This window comes from Hydra vulgaris, chromosome 13, assembly GCF_038396675.1.
Source record: "Hydra vulgaris chromosome 13, alternate assembly HydraT2T_AEP".
In the NCBI taxonomy this organism is placed as follows: Eukaryota; Metazoa; Cnidaria; class Hydrozoa; order Anthoathecata; family Hydridae; genus Hydra; species Hydra vulgaris.
In genome coordinates, this window is record NC_088932.1 from 49,036,328 (window position 1) to 49,060,201 (window position 23,874).

At 29.9% G+C, this 23,874-nt stretch overlaps 2 protein-coding genes across 2 annotated transcripts in view; one reads left to right on the forward strand and one right to left on the reverse strand.

The window, feature by feature from the left end:
• Positions 1–23,874, reverse strand: part of LOC105847534 (opsin-3) — a 45,360-nt gene that overhangs the window by 14,851 nt on the left and 6,635 nt on the right. The gene's annotated exons all lie outside the window — the stretch shown is intronic.
• LOC100200761 (ankyrin repeat domain-containing protein 39 homolog) lies at positions 4,315–5,558 on the forward strand. The gene is made up of 2 exons (XM_065816483.1): positions 4,315–4,429; positions 4,534–5,558. Exons 1-2 carry the CDS (start codon positions 4,414–4,416, stop codon positions 5,292–5,294), a joined length of 777 nt encoding a protein of 258 aa, XP_065672555.1. The 5' UTR covers positions 4,315–4,413; the 3' UTR covers positions 5,295–5,558.

Genomic DNA, 23,874 nt, shown 5'->3' on the forward strand with positions numbered 1-23,874 from the left:
AAACTGAGAACCCGTAATCGATGAGCTTGGATCAAATCATTGATGGAAAGGACAAGTATGATAATATTGAAAAAACTGTGAAATCGGTTTTAGAGAAGCTTGTTACTGATGTTGAAGCTAATGAATTACCAAAAATTGCTGACAGACGGAAGAGCTTTACGTTAAAAGAAAAAGTTGATGCGCTAAATGACTTAAACTATGGTATGTTAAGTACGGATGTAGCAAAAAGTATAACGTTCATAAGAGTATGATTACACGATGGAAATCAAAGGAAAAAGAAATCTACAACAAGTACAACGAAAACAAGAAAAACGCGTTATTCAGGAAATGCCGAAGAGGCGACAAACACAAAGCTTTGTTTAATAAACTTAATGAAAAATTCTTCGAAGCAAGAAAAAGGGCTAAAAGTTTGAGTGGTTGTATGTCCGAGCGAATCAAATTCATCTACAACAAAGCCCGAATGCTGACAGATTGCCAAAATCAATAGTCACTCATTTCTTAAGGAAAAATAAGATCGCATGCTGTGTGTTTAACGTAAGCGCCTAGCTGACGTAAAGAAGCAACCCCCGATTCTGATGAAATGGCATTCAAATTTGAGAGAAAAGTTAATTAAGTCTGGAAGTGGCAAACCCACATACGATAAAAATGGGGGCGTTTCCAACCAAATAGGAGAATCAATGTAGATCAAATTCCACTCCCGTTTGTAGTCGAGGCAAACAAACATACGAAATTCCAATGAGTAAGGGAAAAGAACGAAGGGACCATAGAGTATGGGTAGCTCAACCTGGCAGTGGGCTTGATAAGCGACAAGCTACCCTTCAAATATGTTTCATTCCTGAAGGAATGGTGAAGCCGGCGTTGATTTTCAGAGGTAAGGGGAAAAGGATTAGTCAAGATGAAGTTTTAGCCTATGACACTGATGTAGGTGTGTACTGGCAACCAAATGCATGGGCAGATACAGCGTTTTCCGTGAAATGGGTGAAAAACACTCTCTCCAATGCTGTAGCTAACCTAGATGAGTATGTTTTGTTATGCAAAAACCTGACAGCTCAAGTCAGTGATGAGTTTTTGAATGAAGTGCGACAACATAAAGGTATTGTCTGGTTTGGTGTTCCCAACGGGACACATTTTTGGCAACCTGTTGATGCCGGACCAGGAAAAGAATTCAAATCACATATTAAAGCAGTACAAAACATCTGGCTCGAAAATGATGAAAACATTGAACTCTGGCTTGGCAACGATGATCGGAAACTGTCGGCAAAAGATCGCCGCATTTTGATAACTCGTTGGGTCGGTGAAGCTTACCGTAAAACATCCAAAGACGAGAAATTTCTTCGTATGCTTTATAGGAGCTTTGCGAAAACAGGATGTCTTATCACGGCTGATCGTAGCGAGGACGATAAGATAAATCCTGAAGGCATGCCTGCTGATGTTGTTCCACCCCCTGTTGACATTGACAAACCGGTGGAAATCACAGAGACTCCTATTCCAGACGAAGTAAAGGATAACCCTATTGATGCTTTGCCTGACGAATCAGACGGAGAAGACGAGGAACTAGATGGACAAGTAGAAAAATCAGGCAGACAAGAAGACGAAGAAAGTGGAGATGAAGAAAATAAAGATCCAGCAGAAGAGAGAAACATTTTTGATCTTTTTTTTTTTAGAATTTAAGTGATTTTAGTTGTAAAGAGTACTCTTCTGTTAAAGACTTGATATTAAACCGTATTTTGTCCCTTATTCGTAAAAACACTGAAATTTAGGCTAAGAAACTTAAGAAACCATTAAGCAACTCGAGATACAGAAATTGGCTGAAAAATAAGCAACTCGAGTTCTGACCAAAATTCTAAGTTGCTTTTATAAAATAAATCGTGTATTACACCATTAAAGCAGAATTAAACTGATTAAAGTATATCATAAATAGAAAATTTCTTATTTTTTTTTAAGCATCCGTGCCATTTATATTAGTATACAAATGATTTCAGTCAGCTCAAAAAGAACTACAAATCTCTGATTACGTTACAATTATTACAATTATTACTTAGAAGATAAACTTAATACATATGCCGATCCCTTTTCTAGAATATATTCCTAATTTAGTTTGATTCTATTAATCGTTACCTCTTGGTTTACTAAAATGTACGCCGTTTTAAACAATCGTAGTTTCTCTTTTTCTATTGAGGATTTCATTGCGATATCATTTTCTATAAGTATTTTACATATAACTTTTTATAGCAAATGACTACCAAAAGAATTAATTATTTTTCGTAGATTGATCTTAAATAACATATGCCAAAATAGAATATAATACAACATAAGCCGAATATAATTAGACGAAGTTTTTTTTGTTAGTCTTTTTAATATTATTTAATCTGGGATTTAAATGTGTATTATTTTTTGAGATATTTCGAATTGAAAGACACAGTAATACTCAATATCTTTCTTAATTCAGTTTAAAAGAAATATTTTCTAATTCACTGTGTTTTAAAAGAATTATAGATTTTCTAATTCACTGTGTTTTAAAAGAAGTATAGATTTTCTAATTCGCCGTGTTTTAAAAGAAATATAGATTTTCTAATTCACTGTGTTTTAAAAGAAATATAGATTTTCTAATTCACTGTGTTTTGGCTTTCAGAGCAGTATAGTGAATGTTTATGTCGTTTTGCGAAACTGTTTCATTGCGTACCAATAAAAATTCACTTTCACTGTACCAATAAAATTTACAAGTGATAAATTTTCAGCGTACGAGTGAAAATCCACTTTCACTGTGTTTAGCAAAAATGGACACTTAAAATACCGTGAAATTTTCATTGTACTTAACAACAATTTTTGTTAATACCGCGAAAATTCACGGTATTTATCAAAAACGCTAATCTGAGTTACAGTGTACTTTTACTGTATTTAGTAATTAATCGATATTTTTTTCGACGTGAATTTTCTCTGTATTTAGCAAAAAAACACTTTTAAAAACCGTGAATTTTCACGGTACCAAGCGAAATTCGTTTTTAAAGTAACAATAACAAATAATAAACAAATTAAAACTTCAAATAATTAAAATATACACTATTTTTAACACTTTATGTTTAAGGTTTGAACAGATTCATATAAGTTCTTGCCATAATTACAACTTGAAAAAAAAAATTTGTATTCAAAGTTACCCAGCTATTCAAAGTAAAGTCCCGTTTTACGGTAAAGCAATGGTTTCAACAACATAAGGTCCAAAAAAAAATCTTTGCTCTGGCGACAAAAAATATGAACGAGAATGTCTTTTCTAACTACACTTCCACTATGTTCTGAATCAAAATTTTTAAATCTTTTAATGGCTTAAAACCAGAGTTTATGTCATGTTTTTTATTAAAAAAGCCCTCCCCAATAGACTTTCCTGGTTTAAAATATCAACGCCAACACCCATTGCTTCTAAACATAAATAAATAAGAAAATAGAGAAAAGGGTCAAGGTTTGAATTTTTAAAATCCTTATTGACTGAATACTCTGTAATACCCATTTTTTAAAAATAAATTTAAATAATAATGAGAAGAAATAAGATATTACAAATTAAAGTTTTTATAACACGTATTTAATAGTTTGAATATATAGATTTTTGTCACTCGTGTGGGTTTATTAATAGTTGATATAGGTTTTTGTAACACGTATGAGTTTGTTAATAGTTGATAAGACACTGAATTTAAAAAGCATTACGAAGTTTTTTTAACAAAATTTTCGAATGATTTTATTTCACTACTTGGTGGACGATAAACACATCGAACTAATATAATTCGATTTTGGTTTGTTACCGGCTTCAACATAAAGTAGAAGTGAGTATAAATTTCAACCCCAATATTGCACTAATAATTAATCGTTGTTTTTAACCTGTGCCAATCTATCCCACTCCAGGGTAAAAACGGTTCAAAATTATACGTTTTTGTTTTGAATGAAATATTTTGTTGGAAGAAATTGCGACAAGTTGAACTTCAAGTAGCATTTCGTCCAAATTAAAAATAATTTCCAGTAAATTAAACTTCGTAAAAAATAATTTACGATATTAAGTTGTCCGAAAAGTTAGTAAGAAGTCTTTTTTACAGTTTTGTTATTTTAATGATAAACAATTTTAAGAAAGTTTAACCGGCTAACTTCAATCATTATATAACAATCGGTATTAAATCTAATAAAAATTACTAAATAACAAAGCACACAAATAATAAAGCAATGAAGATAATTGATTTATTTCCTTTTGTAAAAGATGACGAATCGAATTAAGTTAATACTACAAGTAATGGTAAAGTTCGTTATGTTGTAAAAGTATATATTTAAACTGCTAATGTTTTACCTAACGTTAGACAAAACATTTTCAGTTTAAAAAAAAAAAACGTGCTGCAGTGGAGAACTTGAGTTATTATAATTGTTAAAGTACTTTTGATGGAAACTCCAGGAGGTAAATGCATTTATAACCGCGTACAAAGATAAAAAATAACATAATATAACTATTTATTTGACTATATGCCATTGAACTAAAATGAAATAAAAACATTTTTTCAGGAAATAAGAGGTTTCGAAAAATGGCTTTTTGTAAGCAAGAAGAAACATTAAGACATGTTGACCGCAGCTCTTCAATTATGGTAAACTTTAAGAAAACAATAGAGCAACACAGATCGAGATCCAATTCAATTGTTGAATCTCCTCCGCCTTTTTTTACTCCAGTTAAACGAATTAGCTTAGAGGCGATGATGAATACAAAAAAGCTTACAAAGTATCTTCCTTTCTCACAAAATAAACATCATTCATTTATCGGTGAAAGATTTTTAAAGTTCATTTTGGATGGTGACTGTGGAAAGTTAGAACAAATGCTTAAAAAACTGGATGCTGATTTTAATATATCGGAGCTAAACTCTCTCGTTCATGAAGCATGCTATAAGGGTTGCTTAAAATGTTTTCAAATACTTATAAAAAATGGTGTTTCGCACGACTGTGTAATAGGAGATGAAAATTGGACGCCATTACACGCGGCAATTATGGGGGAAAATGAAGAACTTTTTCGCTTTCTAATTCCACTTTATAAAAACGTTGATTTAGTAAATTCAAATGGCATTACTCCTCTCCATGTGGCTGTTTATATAAATAATTTACTTTTTGTTCACCTTTTATTGCAAGCTTCGGCAAACATGTTTATAGAAACACAAATTATGACACCTTTTCAACTTGCAATTGATTTAAAACATAGTACAATCCTAGATTATTTTATTTTGTACTCCGCAAATCATTCAACTATTGACTTGACATGGGAAAGAAAAGTGATGTAATTCAAATATCTATTTCATATTATATTTTACATCATATTTTATATAACATAACTTTTATAACTTTATTTGTTGCTTGCGATTTATTGTTGAGTACATACTTTTAAAGTAAAATAGCTATATATTTTTAAATAAATATATATATTATTAAAATAAAGCATATTTATACTATAAACTATATTATGTTTTATATGAAAAAATTGTATAATAAAATTGAAAATAAAACTTTTTGAAGTTTCATATATTTAAATAAAATGTTGAATTACATTTTTTATTACAAATGTTTTCAAAAAATTTTTGTTTCTATATTCAGTTCCATATTCTAGTATCATGTATTAACTTTTCCGTATATTCCACAACCCATGTTTGTGCATTGAAAAGCACACTTATCTTTATCAAAAAGCAATTTTGAGAGGACGGTGTAAACGTTATACCTATAACTTTAAAACACTTCTGCATTTTTTAACAAACTTTCAATTTTGTGAACGAATATTGCTCTAGTTTAAAATTAAAAACTTTTTTAAAAATTTCATTTACTCTTACAAATTGCGAGATTTAAACTTAATATGAGCAAGCTTTACACTTTAGGTGAGCGAGATTTAAACTTGAGTTGAGAGAGATTTAAACTTTAGAGCGTTTGTATTGGTGTAAAAAGATTACGTATGTAAATATTTGAATCGCATAAAAGAATGCTGTCAAAGCTAAAGACGTATAAATAAAAACTGATTAATAGTATTAGATCTGTTTTACTTTGAAAGACAATAAATTTAATAGAAAAAAGTTGTTTTGAACTTTGAGAAAAGCACAAAATCATGTCAAAAAATATCCGGCTTCAATATCAAAATAGTAAACACCAAATAAAAATGAAATGATGTTTGATAAAATCTATAAGTCGATTGACTTTGTTTGCTGAATAATTGAAATAACGGCTCCAATTTAAATTGTTTGAAACAAAAATTTCGAGATTTGTTTCCATTGTAGTATCCGACAAAACGAGATTGTTGATTTTGTAGTTAAATTTGAAGTTTGTCTTCCTAAAATGCATGACCTTACACTAATGTTCGTTGAAATTAATCATTCAGTAGTTTGTCTATTTTCCGATCTGTTGATATCGTTTTGTAGGATCTTGTTATCGAGTTCTGGCTTAATGACTGATAATAGAATTGTATAAGCCACAAATAGTTTACCAACGAATTTAGTCTTAAAAAGCAGATTGATAATAAATATGATGAATAATAATGAGCCCTTGAACCTTGAAAGACACCTCTTTCGAATAATTTTCAGTCCAAAATAAAGTCGCCTACAACTAATTTTTGATATAGTCCGGAATGAAATGAACTAGCGACTAGCTAGCTTTATAGCGATTTTGTAATGATGTTTTTTTCTCACATTATTATTTTATCTTTTAAAAATTTAATTTTTAATATTTAACGTTTAAAAAATTTAATTTTTAAATATTGGATCTAAAATATTTATGATAGTAATTGAACTTTCAACATTGCAATTTTATTACGACAAGTCACTATCTACATATTGCAGCTTTGTAGCCATCAATATTACTTCGACATATCACTTGCTAAATATTGTCGGATTGTAGCTAGCTACAGTATAAAGACAAATCTGTAACTAATTGATGGCTAGATATTGCAGCTTTGTATCTAACAATATTATTACAATATATCGAAAGCTAATGATTATAGGTGTATAGCTAACTACAACGTAGCAAAAGATTTAAAGTCATTCGATGGCTACATAATGTAGCTTTATAGTTAGCGATGTTGCTGCGATATATCTACAATTACACATCTTAACTTTGTCGCTAACTAATACGTAACGACAATTTTATAGCTTCAAGTTAGCTATAAAATATTTAGTAAGCGATTATAAAACAAAATTTTAACAGTTATCATCATAACTTTGTAACTTGCTAAAAATTAACTATAAATCTATAGATAATCAATATCTCCATCTAAAGAGTTGTTGTGTGTATGCCGAGGCTTTTTAGATCGAAAATTTTTAATATTATACTATTGTAGCTAACTGTACTGTGTATAATATTATACTGTTGTAGCTAACTGTAACATAGCGACATCTATTTGATAGCAAGGTATCTTAGCTTTGTAGCTATCGACAAGATTGTTTTAGACAAACTACTAAAGTAGTTTAAAAAACACTGTGTAACAGGAGATGAAAATTGGACGCCATTACACGCGGCAATTATGGGGGAAAATGAAGAACTTTTTCGCTTTCTAATTCCACTTTATATAAAAGTTGATTTAGTAAATTCAAATGACATTACTGCTCTCCGCGTGTCTGTTTGAATATGAATAACTTACTTCTTTTGTTCACCTTTTATTACAAGCTTCGGCTAACATGTTTGTAGAAACACAAATTATGATACCTTTCTAACTAGAAATTGATTTAAAGCTATCTACTTCTACTATCCTATCTATCCTAGATTATTTTTTTTTGTACTCCTCAAATCATTCAACTATTGACTAGACATGGGAAAGAAAAGTGATGTAATTCAAACATCTATTTCATATTATATTTTATATTATATTTCATATAACATAAATGTTATCATTTTATTTGTTGAAAGAACATTTTTTTCAGTATATTGATATAACGTTAAAAAGACTTTTATACCGATCTTTTGTTTGCCCACTTTTAAAAACTATGAAATCAAAGCACTAGGAAAAATTCAAAATAGAGCAACAAAAGTTAATTATCTAAATAGATTAAATATTATAGTAAAGAATTAGTAATGTTAAACAGTTTAATGAATTAAATTGACAAGTTTTTTAAATTTTAACATTATTACTTTTTTTAAAAATATTTTTGTTTGTTGAGGTACCCCAAGAAACAGGGCCGACGACACGAAAGTGAAGGGGGGGGGGATGCCCTACTTTTTTTCTAAAGGACCTTTTTTTATTTTATTATTTATTTTTTTTAAAGAAAATTCTAGATATAGAAGACTATAATATATAAAATTAACGATTGTGCCCTCCACTTTGAAACCCGTGTCGTCGGCCCTGAGAAGACCTAACGATTTTTTAAAAGAGACCACGGAACAGCATTTAACAAGGAAATTCATGCCTCCTTCCGTACTGATGGCACAAAATATTCCTAGAGCTCGCTTCGAACCCTGGACCTGGACCTGGATCTCTTGCTTATAAAACAAGTGCTCTGCCCACTGCGCCGCGGCTGCTAATTAATACTTCTGTAACGACTGTTTTAAACTGAAATTCTACGTAATTTCATGTCTCAATACAATAGAGTTGCAGCTCTTCTATTCTAAGATGTCACATTAGAAAATGAGAACTTTCAACTATTGCCTTAAATTTATAAACTGTCGTTACTATAAACTTACGAAGTTTTAGCAATAAACCCGTGATGAATCACGGGTTTATTACTAAAACTTCGTAAATAAGGTTGTGCAAGATGTTGATAAAAACGTTCGAATTTATTTGTTTTGCTCAACGAGGAAAAATTTTTAGCATGCCATAATTTCCATTGTTTGTGTTTGTAACTTATATTAAACATTAGAAATAAGGGACATCTCAAAAACTTATTTAATATGAAAATATCTTACAAAACCATAAGCTTATAAATAAAAAAAATATTAAAAAATACTTGTAATTTCTTAGTAACAAAAGACAACAATTTTTTTATAAATTGATCTTATAGTTGAACCTAAAATTTTAATCTTAAAAATCTCAAATAAGTTCCATTTGTAAAAAGAATTCAAATATTATTTCGTTAGCAAAAAATAAACTTTCTATTTTATGCTCTTTGTCTGTACCAAACTTTGTATAACCAGTATTGATTTTTACAACCTAAAGAATTAAACAAAATTAAAACTTAAACAAATTGAGAAAATTCTTTCAGTTTTTTTTTACTTCTAAAAACTATATGCCTTGCATTATTAACCAAACAAATTTGCTGAGCATTACTTAAGATTTAGTTGGAGGTTTAATCCCAATCTTTTGGTAAAACAATGCGCTCTTTCTGTTGTATTAACCTTACTATTAACTGTGTGTACTCAATTTACTATTAACTATGTCAAGAGAACCTTATAACAATTGACAAACTATCTATATCATAACTGCGTTATCCGATTGCATAAAAAGAGTTGGACACTGCAAATCAAATGCAAATTTCAAGTCATTTTTGAATTGAAGAACTTTAAAAATTACTTACTTTGGTCGAACCAGTGAAAAAAAAAATTTTAAGAAGTCCTTGGTAAATTGCAATGTCATAAGCAAATCAAATTATTTTGCAAATTATTTATTGATGTTGTCAACAATATCACATCAGTTTGAATAGCTTTCCACCTGTTCATCCACTTTGGCTTGAAACATGTAATCGGCAGTAAATCTCTACGATTTCATTTTATTTTTTTATGTTAAGAGCTTTAGCAGGGTTTTGTGATGTCATTATTGCAAACCATTTATCAATAATTTGGTTAAACCAAAGAGTTACGAACATAGAATCATCTTATTTTTGTTTGATTCACAACTTACATCATGTTGCTCTCGATAATTTCATTTTGTTAATATGTTTTTCATCAAGATGGTCAAAAGTAAATTTATATGCAAAATTTAAATCCATGCCTTCTTAAATACAGGGGTTGGGAGCCGAAAAAAATGTATGGTTCCGACTCTAGGTATTTTAAACTTGTGGCTCCAGCTCTAGGTTTTTACAACTACAGCTTCTGGCTCCTTCCAAAAAACTCCGCTTTTTTCGGTTCGGTTCTCCAACCCTGCTTGAAAATCTAGAAGTTTGTGCAACAATTTTGAATCTATCGATTTTGAAAGATGTTTATATTTTTAATGAATCTTTGTTGTAATTATGAAATGTTTGTTACGTAAGAGAGATATTCTTGATTTCTTAAATAAATGTGACACGTCCGCAAAAAAAATTATTAGTACAAATTGAGTCACATGAGTGTTTAATTGAAATATTACCATTTTTATTACAGATAATATAAAATATTCTCCACATTTATGGTGTCTAGATGTCTAGATTTTATCGGGGTGCCAACTGTACAGGGTTATTAGGAGGATCATTTATGTATGTAAAAAACAAAGCAGGACCAAGAAAAGGACCTTGAGGTACCCAAGTAATAACTGTAAATGAAGAAGAGTGTTGGCCTTTGAGGATAACTTTAATAAAGCGGTTAGAAAGAAAAAATTTTATAATTTCAAAAACTTTTCTAGATACATTATATGAAACAAGCTTATGAAAAAGAACAATATGCCTAACTTTATTGAAGGCTATAAATATATCAAGAGCAATAACCCTAGCCTCGCAGTCTCCATTTAATGCGCAATAAATCCTATCAGTCACAGCAGTTAGCAAGTCATTCGTAGAGCGAGAGGATCATTAACCGTATTGATTGTCTGACAGTTATTTGACTCAAGACGTTAAAATTTGTTTATCAAAGACTCAAAGACCTTGCTAGTAACATATAGAAGACTGATCGGGCAATAGTTGGAGCGGTCAGAATGTTTACAAGAGTTTTTCAAAACTGGAACCATAGATGCCATTTTCCAGCAGGCAGGAAAACAAGATTCAGTCAAGCACTTGTTAAATACTTTAATGAGAATTAAATAGCGTTCTGAAAAACGCTTTTGTAAGACTATAAAAGGAACGTTGTCTGGACCACATACCGTGGAAAAGTTTAATTAAGATATGACATAAGTAGCAGAAGCTGGAGTGATTTGAATATCTTACAATGAGTTAACCTGTTTAACTGGAATGGAAGGAAGAATATGGCCAAAGATTCAAGAGTCAAATTTAAAGGAAAGTTCTTTACTTCGAATTTGAAAAAAATTCCATTCCTTTTTGGATCCAGGAGGTTGTGTTGGAGGCGTATTTATCTGCAAAGAGAGAATAGTCATCAGCTTAAAGACCGTTGCATAAATATCACGAAAAGAATCCCAGTCAGCTTTAAGGTTGTAGTAAGTAGTGCGATGACAGATTGAGTCCGAAGAAAAATTAAAAGATAAAAGATTTATAAAGATCATTGCATGGTCGGACTACCTAAAGGAGAAAAAGAAGAAACTGAACATTCTTATGTGGCCTCGACAATGAGCATCAAACGCATTAACATACGCAACGTGGCACTGTTAATACTCTGATATTTTACAGCTGTTGACAAAATTAGCCTCTTTGAGGCTAATGTTATTTCAGAGTTCGAGAAACTTAACTACCACTCGGCCTCAGAACCATTAAAATGAGTTTTAGAGCTGTACCATCATTAGAAGATAACAGGAAGAGTCGCATGGCGACTATCAAGATTGCATAAACAAAAATCTATGAGTAGAAATAAGAAGATTCAACATTTATTGTCATAGGCATAAAAAATTGTAAGGCATGTTTACATCTACGCCAGCCTAATTGATAAAGAAGGGGTTCTAGGTTGGTTAACAGAACTGTTCTGCTTACCCCTTAAGTCTTTGCCCATGAGGTCTTCTACAAAACTTTAGCAGATGCAGTTAACATCTGTCCAAGATAACTATTTTTATCAAGACACCATTTTTTTATTTTACTTAACCAAGAGCCCAAAGGCAGGGGAGTTTATTTTTAGTGAAAAATGGGTCTTCAGGAGAAAATAGGTTTAATGTAGTTTTCGTTTTACAATTTAACATTATATGATTTATCTATACAATTTATTTTGATATTTTATAAATTTAAATGCGAAAGCGTGTTTTCTTTTTTTGGTTTTTTAGCCTTATTTATTGTTTAAAAGCAGTTGCTTATTTCTTGGTTCTTAAGCAACATTAAAAAATTTTTATGTAATATAATGTATAATCTTCAGAATATTTAAACTAAATAGTTAAACTGATTGAACAGCATTTTTTAACTTATTACTTTTGCAATGTTTCTATGTTCAGGCTAATTAAGTTACTGTAAAATGTCTACAAAAAAAGGAAATCTTTATCGAGAAAAATATTTTACGAATTTTGATGGAACGAAAAAAGAGTAGAAAGGGCAACTCATTAGTATTCTGCTTATAATATTCCTTGGACATTGATATTGAAAGCACTCGAGTCCCGGCGGTAGTTAGACATTATGGTACTAAAACTTATATTGAAAACTCAAAATCCAAGAAGTCAACAGCTGAAATAAGGCAATTTTCGCTTAGTAAAAGTACGCCCGTATTTAAGAAAGTATCAGCTGCAAAAATTCTACCATGCGTCCGTTCATTTGTTTTTATTTTAAAGTAATTAGTGTACTAACAAAATATTGAAAACAATTTTTTCAGATTCAGAAATAGCAAAAATGTGTTCGTCATCTTTTAAAACCACCAGCTAAATTTTGAATGTTTCGAATTCAGTTGGTCTACTCAACAAACAAGGAAATAACTATTTTTCTATTGCTATCAATGCTGCTAACCACAAAGAAATGAAAAATTTTCTGATTATAGACAGATATTTTTCTGAGGTTTGACTTGTTTGACTTTGCTTACCGTTTTAAACGGCGACCATTATTTTCAAACACTTAAAAAGTTGTTTAGAAAATAAAAGTCTTTATCCGACATTTTAGCAGCCTTTAGTGCAGAAAATGCAAAATAATTTAGGTTGTGTTAATCAGCAAGGACAAAATTCGCCATCGGTATGCCGGTGTTGGTCCACTATAAAATCTAAGGCGGCTTCCCGCCAGTGCAATAACGGATAAAGGACCGCTATACTATTTTCTGTTCCCAGGATATAAAGTTTTATAGAATTTCTATAAACTTTTGAAACATATAACCTTTAGAAGTTCTATAGAATTTCTATAAAGTTTCTATAAAACATCTATAGAAATTGCTGTAGTAGAAAAAAAGTTCTATAGGAATTTCTATAAAAATTTATAGAGATTCTGTTGAAATTTAATTATAAATATAAAAATAATTATTATTATCATTTATTATTATTATTTTTTCAAAACGAAAAATAAAACTATTTTAGGCAGCTTATATATATATATATATATATATATATATATATATATATATATATATATATATATATATATATATATATATATATATATATATATATATATATACTGCAGGTCAAAATTTTCAGGACACTTGGATTTTGTTTAATTTTTTAATCAAAACTCCCATAATTATTTCAAAATAATTCAAATATCATATTTATTTTATAAAAGATACAAATAGTTACTATTTAAGAAAAAAAAAAGAAAAAAAATGAAATAAAAAAATACTAACAACACTATTATTATTAAACTGTCTTTTCGTCAAAAAATAACCCACGAGTTTTTATCATTTTTTTGCGATATGTGGCATCCTATTTATTAATTTATTTATTATTTCGGGTGTAATTGATAACCAGGATTCTTCTAATATCTGCCACAGGTGCTCTTTGGGTGTTGGGCATTTTTGTCTGACCTTTCTGTCCAATTCTTCCCACAGTAACTCTATTGGGTTCAAATCTGGTGATTGAGCCGGCCAGGTCATATTTTTGAGGACACCATTATCCTCTTGTTTCTTTATATAGTTCTTACGTAATTTTGAGGTGTGTTTAGGGTCATTGTCCTGCATAAAAACAAAACCACGACCAATAGTTCTTAAGCCAGAAGGTATAGCATTGTTTTCTATAATTTTTTTATATTGTTATATTAGCTGGTGAAGGTCACCTACACCAGCTGAAGAAAAACAATCCAATACCATAACTGACCCACCACCATGCTTGATTGTCGGCACTAAACACTCTATGATCATTTCTTATTTTGTTGTTCTTCTGATGTAAATTCTACGTCTTTGCCCAAACAGTTCAAATTTGGACTCGTCGGTCCATAGTACTTTTCCCCAGTCTTTTTCTGTTCAATTTTGGTGGTCTATAGCCCGTTGTAACCTTTTCTTTTTATTTCAAAACCGTAGCAACGGTTTCCTGACCGCTATACTATAATTTTTTGCAAATTTTACGAACTGAATAACTTTCTTTATGTAATGAAATTATTTCAGAGCGTTTTGCAACCATTAAAAAAGATTTTTTACCCATATTTTTAATTAAATAGTCGAATTATAAAATTTTAAAATTTTTTTCAAGATTTTTTTGTGCGACCGTCATTAATACCAAAAAAAATGGAAAAATATGTAGAACCAAACGTTTATATTAAATATGTTATATTACATAAGTATTTATATATTATGATATATCGTGTTTTTATTACTCATTTAATTATTAAACATCTTTCATGAAATGTTTCTTGTTTAGAATTTGTTGCTCTTAAATTTGCAATTTGTTGCTTTTTAATGCTGGGTACTTAAATATAAAAATTTTTTATTCAAACGATGGTTATTTTCATTTTTACATATATTTTGAAGAGTAAGCGTCCAAAGCAAGATGCGTTTTTTTATAAAATCTGCTCTTTAAAAGTTTTATAGATATTGAAATTCAATTTATTTAAAAAACTAGTACAAAAACTAGAAATAATCAGCTGGATAGACTAAATGACGCTTTCCTTAACTATTAATGTTTTTACTTATAAAGATAAATTTCATTTGAATCTCAAATTCCAGTTGACAATTATATGTCTAAATTACATTACAGTTAATAACATGTAAGTTTTATGGTAAGCTTTTATTCAGCTTAACATAAAACTAACATGCTTAAAAACAAATGTTAGCTATACTTGCCAATATGAAATGTTAGCTATACTTGCCAATATGTATATATGTATGTATCAGTTTAGGTTTTATTAGTAACGATGATGAATATTTTATATTGTTATTTTTAAAAGAAATACAGCACAATTCAAACTCTGGAAAGTTAGTCTACTGTTTGATCATATAAACCATTTGAAATTTAAAGTGAACAGAGCATTTTGATTTGCAACCAGCCGCTTTAGTAACTTTTTTAAGTACTATTTATCTTTTCTTTATATGTTAGCAGATTTTATTTTAAGTTGTAGTAAAAAAATAGGTTTTGCAGTTTTACATTGAAAAAAAGAATGCGATACTTATTTAAAGCCCTCAACAATATTCAATATTAATCAACAATATTAATCCTTAATCATATTGGAAAATAACGAATCAGTTTGCCAGGTAGCCTTTTTTAAGTTATATTAAACAGTCATTTTTAGGGTCATGTTATATGGAGTAACAATTTCATTTTTGAAAAGATAACATGTTTGATCTTACATAAGTTATAAATGAAGGTCTAATGTTTAATTTAAAAAAAAAACACTGATGTTGGGTAAGATGTGCATGATTTTTCCTTTATGTTATTTTTTAAAGGTATTCAAACAGCTATTCAAACCAAGCTATGATTTTGTTGTTTTAATATTATATTTATTTTGTTTATATTTTGTTCAATGTTTTTGAATGACGAATGCCTTACGAAAGTTGCAAATTCAAATTGAATTTGCAACTTTCGTAAGACATTCGTCGACTAGGTGCTAGCACGCGACCCCTTATTGAACGTGTTCACGACTGTAGGCCGCATTAAACCTTATTTTCTGCTGATGTTCCAATTATTTCATCAGACTATACTGACTCTGGAAAAAAAGATATACTATTATCAGAAATGACAGGAGTTGTTACTACTTTTAAAAAACTTACTACTTTTAAAAATAAGATGCAAATAAGACTTTGGCAAAACCTTTTTGTTTTTTTTAAAGTTTATAAAAAAAAAATGAAAATTCATCAGATAAAGTTTGCAGGTTAAAAACAATAACATATTCAATAGTTAAAATACGGAAGCTTTATTATTATGTTACAAAGTTATTCATATATTGCAAAAAAAGTTATTATTGTGTTATTTTTAATTTTTTTCAGACTTTGTCATCTGCTTGCCCCAGCCACCAAACCAGTAAACAAATTGTAATTACTTGATGATCAGAGTCAGTAATAAAAAATTAGAATAAAAACTAAATAATGTCTGATCTTAATAATTAAAATTAGTCGTCAAATTAGAATTGGATTTGGAAATAATCTAGAAATTTATAAAGGGTGTCAAAATCTGATTCTGTTAAGGGTGTCAAAACTTGACACTGAAAAAAACAATATTTTTACAAATAATGTAAGAACTAATATATAATTATATACTTTTATTTTTAATGCTGTAAAGGGTGCACCTTGATATCTATTTTTGTATTAGATTGAAATGTAAATATCATATTAGTAAAAAAACGAAACAAAACAAAAAACACATCGATAACTAGTGTTTGTAAATTAAAAATCATATGTGTTGAAGATTAGAAACAAAGAGAAATTTTAACGTTTAACGTTAAACGAATGTTTTACGCTTGCCATCTCGCCGCGTCTTCCACAATTCGAGCTGAAAGTTGTTCGATTTCAAAAGTTTAAAGTGTCATAAGTTTTGACAATGAAACAATAATGTTAACCAATGCAAATAGCTCACAAGATTTATTGTCACTTTTTTATTGGTAAAAACAATTTTTTGTTTTGCTTTTACTTTTGAAGCATTATCCATTGAAAAATGACTAAATAAAATATATATGATTCCTAGTCAAGTTTCCTTGGATGAAGTCATAAAACTTATTTAACTGCAGAAAATTGCAAAATTAAAATTTAAAGAAATCTATAATTTCTAATTACTTTGTGTTATTAATGGTACCACACCTGGTTAGACTGTATAAATTAGGATTATTACAGTATCGTCCACTATTATTTTCGTCACGTCCATAATTATTTTTGTAGCGTTCACAATTATATTTGTAATAAAAATACTTTAGCCCATAATGGCAAACAATAATAAAAATACAAGCCTCAACTGTCGAAACCAAAGAACAAACTAAAAGCAAAACTGCAACCGAAGAAAATAATTCTGCAATAAAAAGAATGATGGACAGCAACGAACAAAGTCGATCGATCTGAACTATTAAAAACTGAATAAGAAAACTTGAACATGATCAAAGTCCAATGCCTAAAAAACGTGGCAGAGCTGCATGAGATAAAACTGAAAAAGAAAGAGAAATCGAAATGTTATTTAATGCAAATAATGCATTAATTACAATTGATATTGCAGAATTAATGCCTGAAGAACATAAATGATGAACAACTACAGGTATTTGTACCTTAAAATGTATGTGTACCTTAAAATGCTGGTAATTAAATTTTGGTCTCTTATATTTTCAAATCAATTGGAAAAAGGTTAATATTAAACAAGGAAGTAACCAAAGCATAAAAGTCCATTCAATGTAAAGTATACTTTGACAACTGATGATATTCTGTTTTTTTTTCTAAAAATTGGAACACATATTTTCATTTAAAACATAAAATTCAAATTTAAAACAAAGAATTAAGTTATAATTCCTTTATATGGAAGTGATCCGTAGTACAAGGAATACAGTTACAGCTTAAATTTCAGATTTCAATCCTATTACTATTCTAGTTATTATTGAAAACACTAGACCTACATTTTAAGGTACACATTGGTACACATAAGATAAACCTACATTTTAAGGTATACATTGGTACACATAAGGTAAACCTACATTTTAAGGTACACATTGGTACACATAAGATAAACCTACATTTTAAGGTATACATTGGTACACATAAGATAAACCTACATTTTAAGGTATACATTGGTACACATAAGGTAAACCTACATTTTAAGGTACACATTGGTACACATAAGATAAACCTACATTTTAAGGTATACATTGGTACACATAAGATAAACCTACATTTTAAGGTATACATTGGTACACATAAGGTAAACCTACATTTTAAGGTACACATTGGTACACATAAGATAAACCTACATTTTAAGGTATACATTGGTACACATAAGGTAAACCTACATTTTAAGGTATACATTGGTACACATAAGGTAAACCTACATTTTAAGGTACACATTGGTTTTCTAAAACTTTTAAAATACTATCTTTATTATCAACTTAAGTTTTACGATTTATTTATCAAATAACAAACACATTTTAAAATAACAAATAAAACACAACTTTAATTAGAAAAAGAAATAAAATGTTCATAAAAATATCACGAGTTGATATTGATGATCAATTCAGAGGCTTCTGTCATTTTTGGTTTAATACCGTCAACTTTGCAGGGTTGCTTGCTACAAACTGACTTTAAAACATCGTTGCAAATAGGGCACTGCTTGAAGCTAAATAAACAACACCTTTCTTTACATTGACATTGATCTTTGCGTTTGATAGATTATTCTTTTATTATTGCACAATTATTTTTATTCACCTACATCTTCTTGTCTTTATTCTTTTTCTCGTTTTCTTTTTCAGCCACCGCTTCTAAGACCTTTTCCCCCTCCATTAATCCATGTTGATGTGTCACTTTTATGGTTTCTACTGGGTGACCGGAAAGTTCTGTCATTACTTCACAATTAATTTATTTTTAATGTAATATACATAAACTACTGAAATTGCAGTAACAGATCAAGTAACATATGTAGTGTAAGTATACCAAGAATTATTCAAATCGGTCTCCTTTTCGATCCACTGTCAATGATAATCGATGACACCATGATTGTATGGCGGCACGAATGGTTTCCATAGGAAATTTTTCCCATTTGCGGATTATTTTCGTTTTTGTTACTTGCCTTCCATGAAACATTCATGGAAGGCAAGTTGGGATGTTTTTTAACATTGAACTTGGACTCCATAATACCCCACACGCAAAAATCAAGTGGATTCAGCTCGTGAGAGGACGGGGGCCACTCATCCTTAGCAATAAACTTAGGGCAACTTAGTTAGAGCCATTCTTGCGTTGTTTTAGCTGTATGAGCTGGTGCTGAATCCTGTTGAAAACACTAGTCTCCATTGGGATATAACAAAATGGCTTCTGGTTGCAAAATTGCCTTCAGGACACTCTCTTGATAAGATACTGCATTAATTTTGGTGCCACGTTCGATAAAGACCAACGGCACTTTTCCTTTGCTACACACTGCTGCTCATACCATCACTGAACTTCGATTCTGATACCGTTGAACTGTTCCTGAAGACTGAGGTATGTCCTTTAATGATGTTAACCACACGACATTGTTTAAAACTTTGTTCCATCACGAATAACTTTTCATCAGTAAAGATAATGTTCTGTACCGCACAATGACCATACTAGCGTAACAACGTTTTGCATCTATGCAACCTGACCAGCTTTTGATTTGCAGTCAACCCATGAACTTTATGCTTGCTATAAGGTTTCAATCCAGGGTCTAATTAAATAATTCCCTCATCGTCTCCCTGGGTACTCCTTCCTCCTGAGCCAATTTTTGCGCTGACCTTTCAGGGTTCCTCCGAATTTTCTCGCGTATTCGTTTAATACGATTTGGGGTTCGAACTGTTCGTGGACGACCCGACCTTTCACGGTCTTCAATACCACCAATTTCACGCAACCGTTGGATAATTCGATAAGCATATCTCTCAGTAATTCCATGCATCTTTACTAATTTGAATATTTCAGCACCCGTAAGACCTTCCTCTTAATGTCGTTGAATCAACAAACGATGAACATTCATAATGATTTCAATAGAAAGAACAAACCCAGTTACTATTGACAAATTTAGTTACAATTGATAAGCATCATTGTACAGTTACAATTGTACTAAACTGATACAAAACTGATAAAAAATTTAATGATAAACACTTGTAAATAATGAAATATGGGAGACCAGAAAGTATGCACACTGATTACTGACAGAACTTTCCGGTCACTCTGTAGAGGTGTCTTTTGGGGTAACCTTTAAATATGGGAGCAAACCCGAAACATCTTCGAGAGCTAATCGAGATTCTGTAAAATCATGGATAATTCTATATACATTTTCAAGTTTTTTTTTGTAATATTTACAAGAACCTGTTCTAACATCGTGAGGGGATAAAGCAATTGGAACTTTTTGTACAGAGCATCGTTTTGGGATCTGAGAAGACTGAATATTTGCTATACATTTTGCTGCTTGTTCAAATTTATCATTTTGCATCCAGTTAATATTTAGATCTGACTCTGCTATACCAAACCACTAGAGCTGCTTTAATTAATTATTCTTTTGTTGTCCATGATGACCATATCTCTCCTAATATTTCCATAAACCCAGAACGATCGATTGTCATCTTACTAGAAAGCAGTTTTACATTGACGATAACGATGGTGTAAACTATGGTTTACTTGATCCAACATTTGTGTTACACCTGTTGTGTCTGGCAGACCAACAAAAGGACGAACTTATTTTTCACGACGATAATGAAGGACACTTACATCAAACCTTGAAGAGTGACCACCTGTTAGCACCACCATAGGTCTCTCTACATTTTTCTTTGTAAACTTGCAGTTAAAGAATTTATAGTAATCAAGTAGAAAATTGTGACCTTATACTCCATGTTCTGTAGTTGATATAAACAAATTTGGAATCTTTTCCACAGTGGATTTTGGTGCCATTTTGTTGGTTATTTCTTTTCCTGATAATATTACATAGCAAATAACTACATCCCCAGCACTAGACAAAAGTGGGTGAATAGTAATGCAATCTCTGTTGTTGCGGATCATTTGATAGCAACTGTCACCCTTTCCAGCAAATACCAATCCTCTTGCACTTCCGTCAACTCCAAACGAACTGCGGAGTTTTATCACAACTAAACATGCGTTTAGTATCTATTATACCGTACCACACTCCTTCTGAAGCTTTTTCACTGTCCTTCATTATACCTGTAATTTTAAGTTCTTTGGCTAGTTCATTTAAGTGACTTTCATCCATTTCTCAGGTGCAGTTTAAAGCACGGTTTATAGAAAATCTCCTTTGTCTCTTTTGAGTTAGACTGGGGTGCTTTGTCATGAATCTTGAACAGAAAGAACGCGATAGTTCATTTGTGAGTATTGCTTTTTCTTCATTAGGTGAAAACTTGCTGTATAAACGATGATTTTTCAGGTTTTTATTAGCATGCATACGATACTTTATTATATTTAAAATGACTGTGGACAGTTTTTTTTTGTAATACCTTGTAGACATCTGTTTTTACTTTTTGCTTACAAAACTACTGTATTCTTCTCATCCTTTGTCAAAATTGAAAGATGGTTCTTGTTTTCACCAATTTTAGCACCGTCTAAAATGCGATTTATTGTTCTAGGATCAATATAGAACAAAACCACCTTGTTTAACAGATTTGTAGCCTCGTTAATTTTTTTTTTACAATAATCCACAGCATTTGCTAGAATTTTTTCGTTCAATTCTATTTCGTCTCTGTAAAAAGGTGCTAGATATTTTGCTGTAGGTCTTCGCCTAAGATTGAAATTTGGTCTCATTTTAATGTACTTTAACTGTAAAAACAAAATTAAAAAGTATTATGAATAATTTAAAATATAACTTTGTAGTTCTTTAAAAAATCTTACCTGCATTTTAAGGTACAAAAAACCTAGATTGAAGCACAGCTGAAAATCTGAAAGTTATTCATACAATTTATTTATTATAACATAAAACAATTAAGAAATTATAATACAAAATTTTAACAGAAATAAAAGAGTTGTTTCAATGTTGTTGCTTTAAAATAAAACCTAAATTTTAAGGTTTGTATGGTAAAATAAACCTAATTTTGTGGAGCTGTTGCTGATTCATTAAAGAGTGTAAGTGCAAAAAGTAATCAAGGGAATTTAATTGACTATAAAATATGCTCATATTCTGAAGGTTAGCATTCAGCTATTGTAACAAAAATTTTTATGGCCATTTAAAAAAACACGTACATTTTAAGGTACAAATTCCTGTACAATCAAAAGAGAATTAAAACATATGGGATATACTCGTAAAACATATGGGATATACTTGTAAAACATATGGGATAAACTTGTAAAAAATATGGGATATACTCGTAAAACATATGGGATATACTCGTAAAAGGCATAAACCGATCGTTGTTGAAAAAAAATTTAGCTTCTATAATAGTAACATGGCTCATGTTTTGCAATCATGTTTCTCTACTGCAAAATTCTGATCTAATTTATAATGATGAAACTTATTTTACTTTTCACGGCTCACGACATTTTGGATATGGATTGTTGGGAAGTACCCCGTTTATTACAGTTGCTACACAGAGGGAAGAAAAGTTTGTTTAATATGCGCCGTTTTAGTTTCGGGAAGTATTGGTTTTAAACCCTCTTTTAATACTGCTAGCATGAAAGAGGGGAACGAACAAGAGTTTTTTTTTTTTTTTTTTGGTTTACATTAGTTGGTTGTTGTACAACTTTATATAACCAATAATGAAATAATAATATAAACTTACAATGAAAATATAACAAATATAAACAAGATATCTGAAAGAAGATCGCGAGGATCTTGTCGTTGGAAGCTTAAATAAGCATTTAACAAGGATAAGATAAACAAAAAATTAATTAAATTTTACAAAATTGCTACGTAAATAATCTATACATCTAAAGAAAGATCAAGAGGATCTTCTCATCAGAAATTTTATACAGGCGTATATATTTATATTTATATATATATATATATATATTTTAAACCAACATATAAATTAAAAAGTAAATAGTAGAAGAACAATAAATAAACTTCTATAAACGTTGACATGTATATATATACAATTAAGAAGTATATATACAATAAGAAGTATGTATAAAATAATATATATACAATAAAGAAGTATATATACAATAAAGACCAAAATATATATTTTAACTTTCTTTACTACTACTAATAACTCTATATGTTATCTAAAGAAAGAATTTAGAAAGAATGAGGTTTTTTAGTTTATATTTAAAAAGAAAAAAGGATTAGGTACTTCAAAATTAAAATTCGGCAAAACAATTTTTTTCAAAGGTGTGGCGCTCGATAGGTAATACAAGATTGATTAAAGTTTGTTTAAAAGTAAAAAAACCTTTGATAACGGCTAGAGATGAATAATTAATATATATACGAAACATAAAATATTAAATATATTTAACTCATATATATTTAGAATTCTTATTTCAATAAAATAATGCTTCAAATGAAAGAAACGATTTGCAAAATTGATTTTACGGATTGCGCGTTTCTGACGGAGATAAAGACGTTACTTACTTTTTTCTATACTTCCCCAAGCAATATTAGAATAATTTAAATAACTATGTATAAATAAATAATAAAGTTGGATTAAGACTTTCTTATTGAAGTAGGTTCGTGAATTATAAAATATCCCCATTTTTACAGAAATTTTTGTGCTTATATAATCAATATGATGATTCCAAGTAATGTTTTCACCAAGACAAACACCTAAAAATTTTGTAATGAAATCTCTTTTTATTTTGTTTTGATCGATAAAGATTTAAGGTAATTTTGATGGGAGAAATCGCTTTTCTTTAATCGAAAAGAATAAAACCCAATTTGTTTTATAAGTATTCAAGGTTAACTTATTACATTGAACCAATTAGATTCATGTCTGAGTTCTTCGTTCACTGTTTTAAAAAGTTCAGCGGTATCATAGTTAGAAAAGAATAAGTTTGTATCATCTGCATACATAATGCTCGTTATTTTTGAAGCTTTATTCAAGTCATTTATATAAATTTAAAAAAGGAGAGGTCCAAGAATTGAATCTTGAGGTACTCCACAGTTTATATTAAGAGAAGTGATTTGATAATTATTGTTAAATG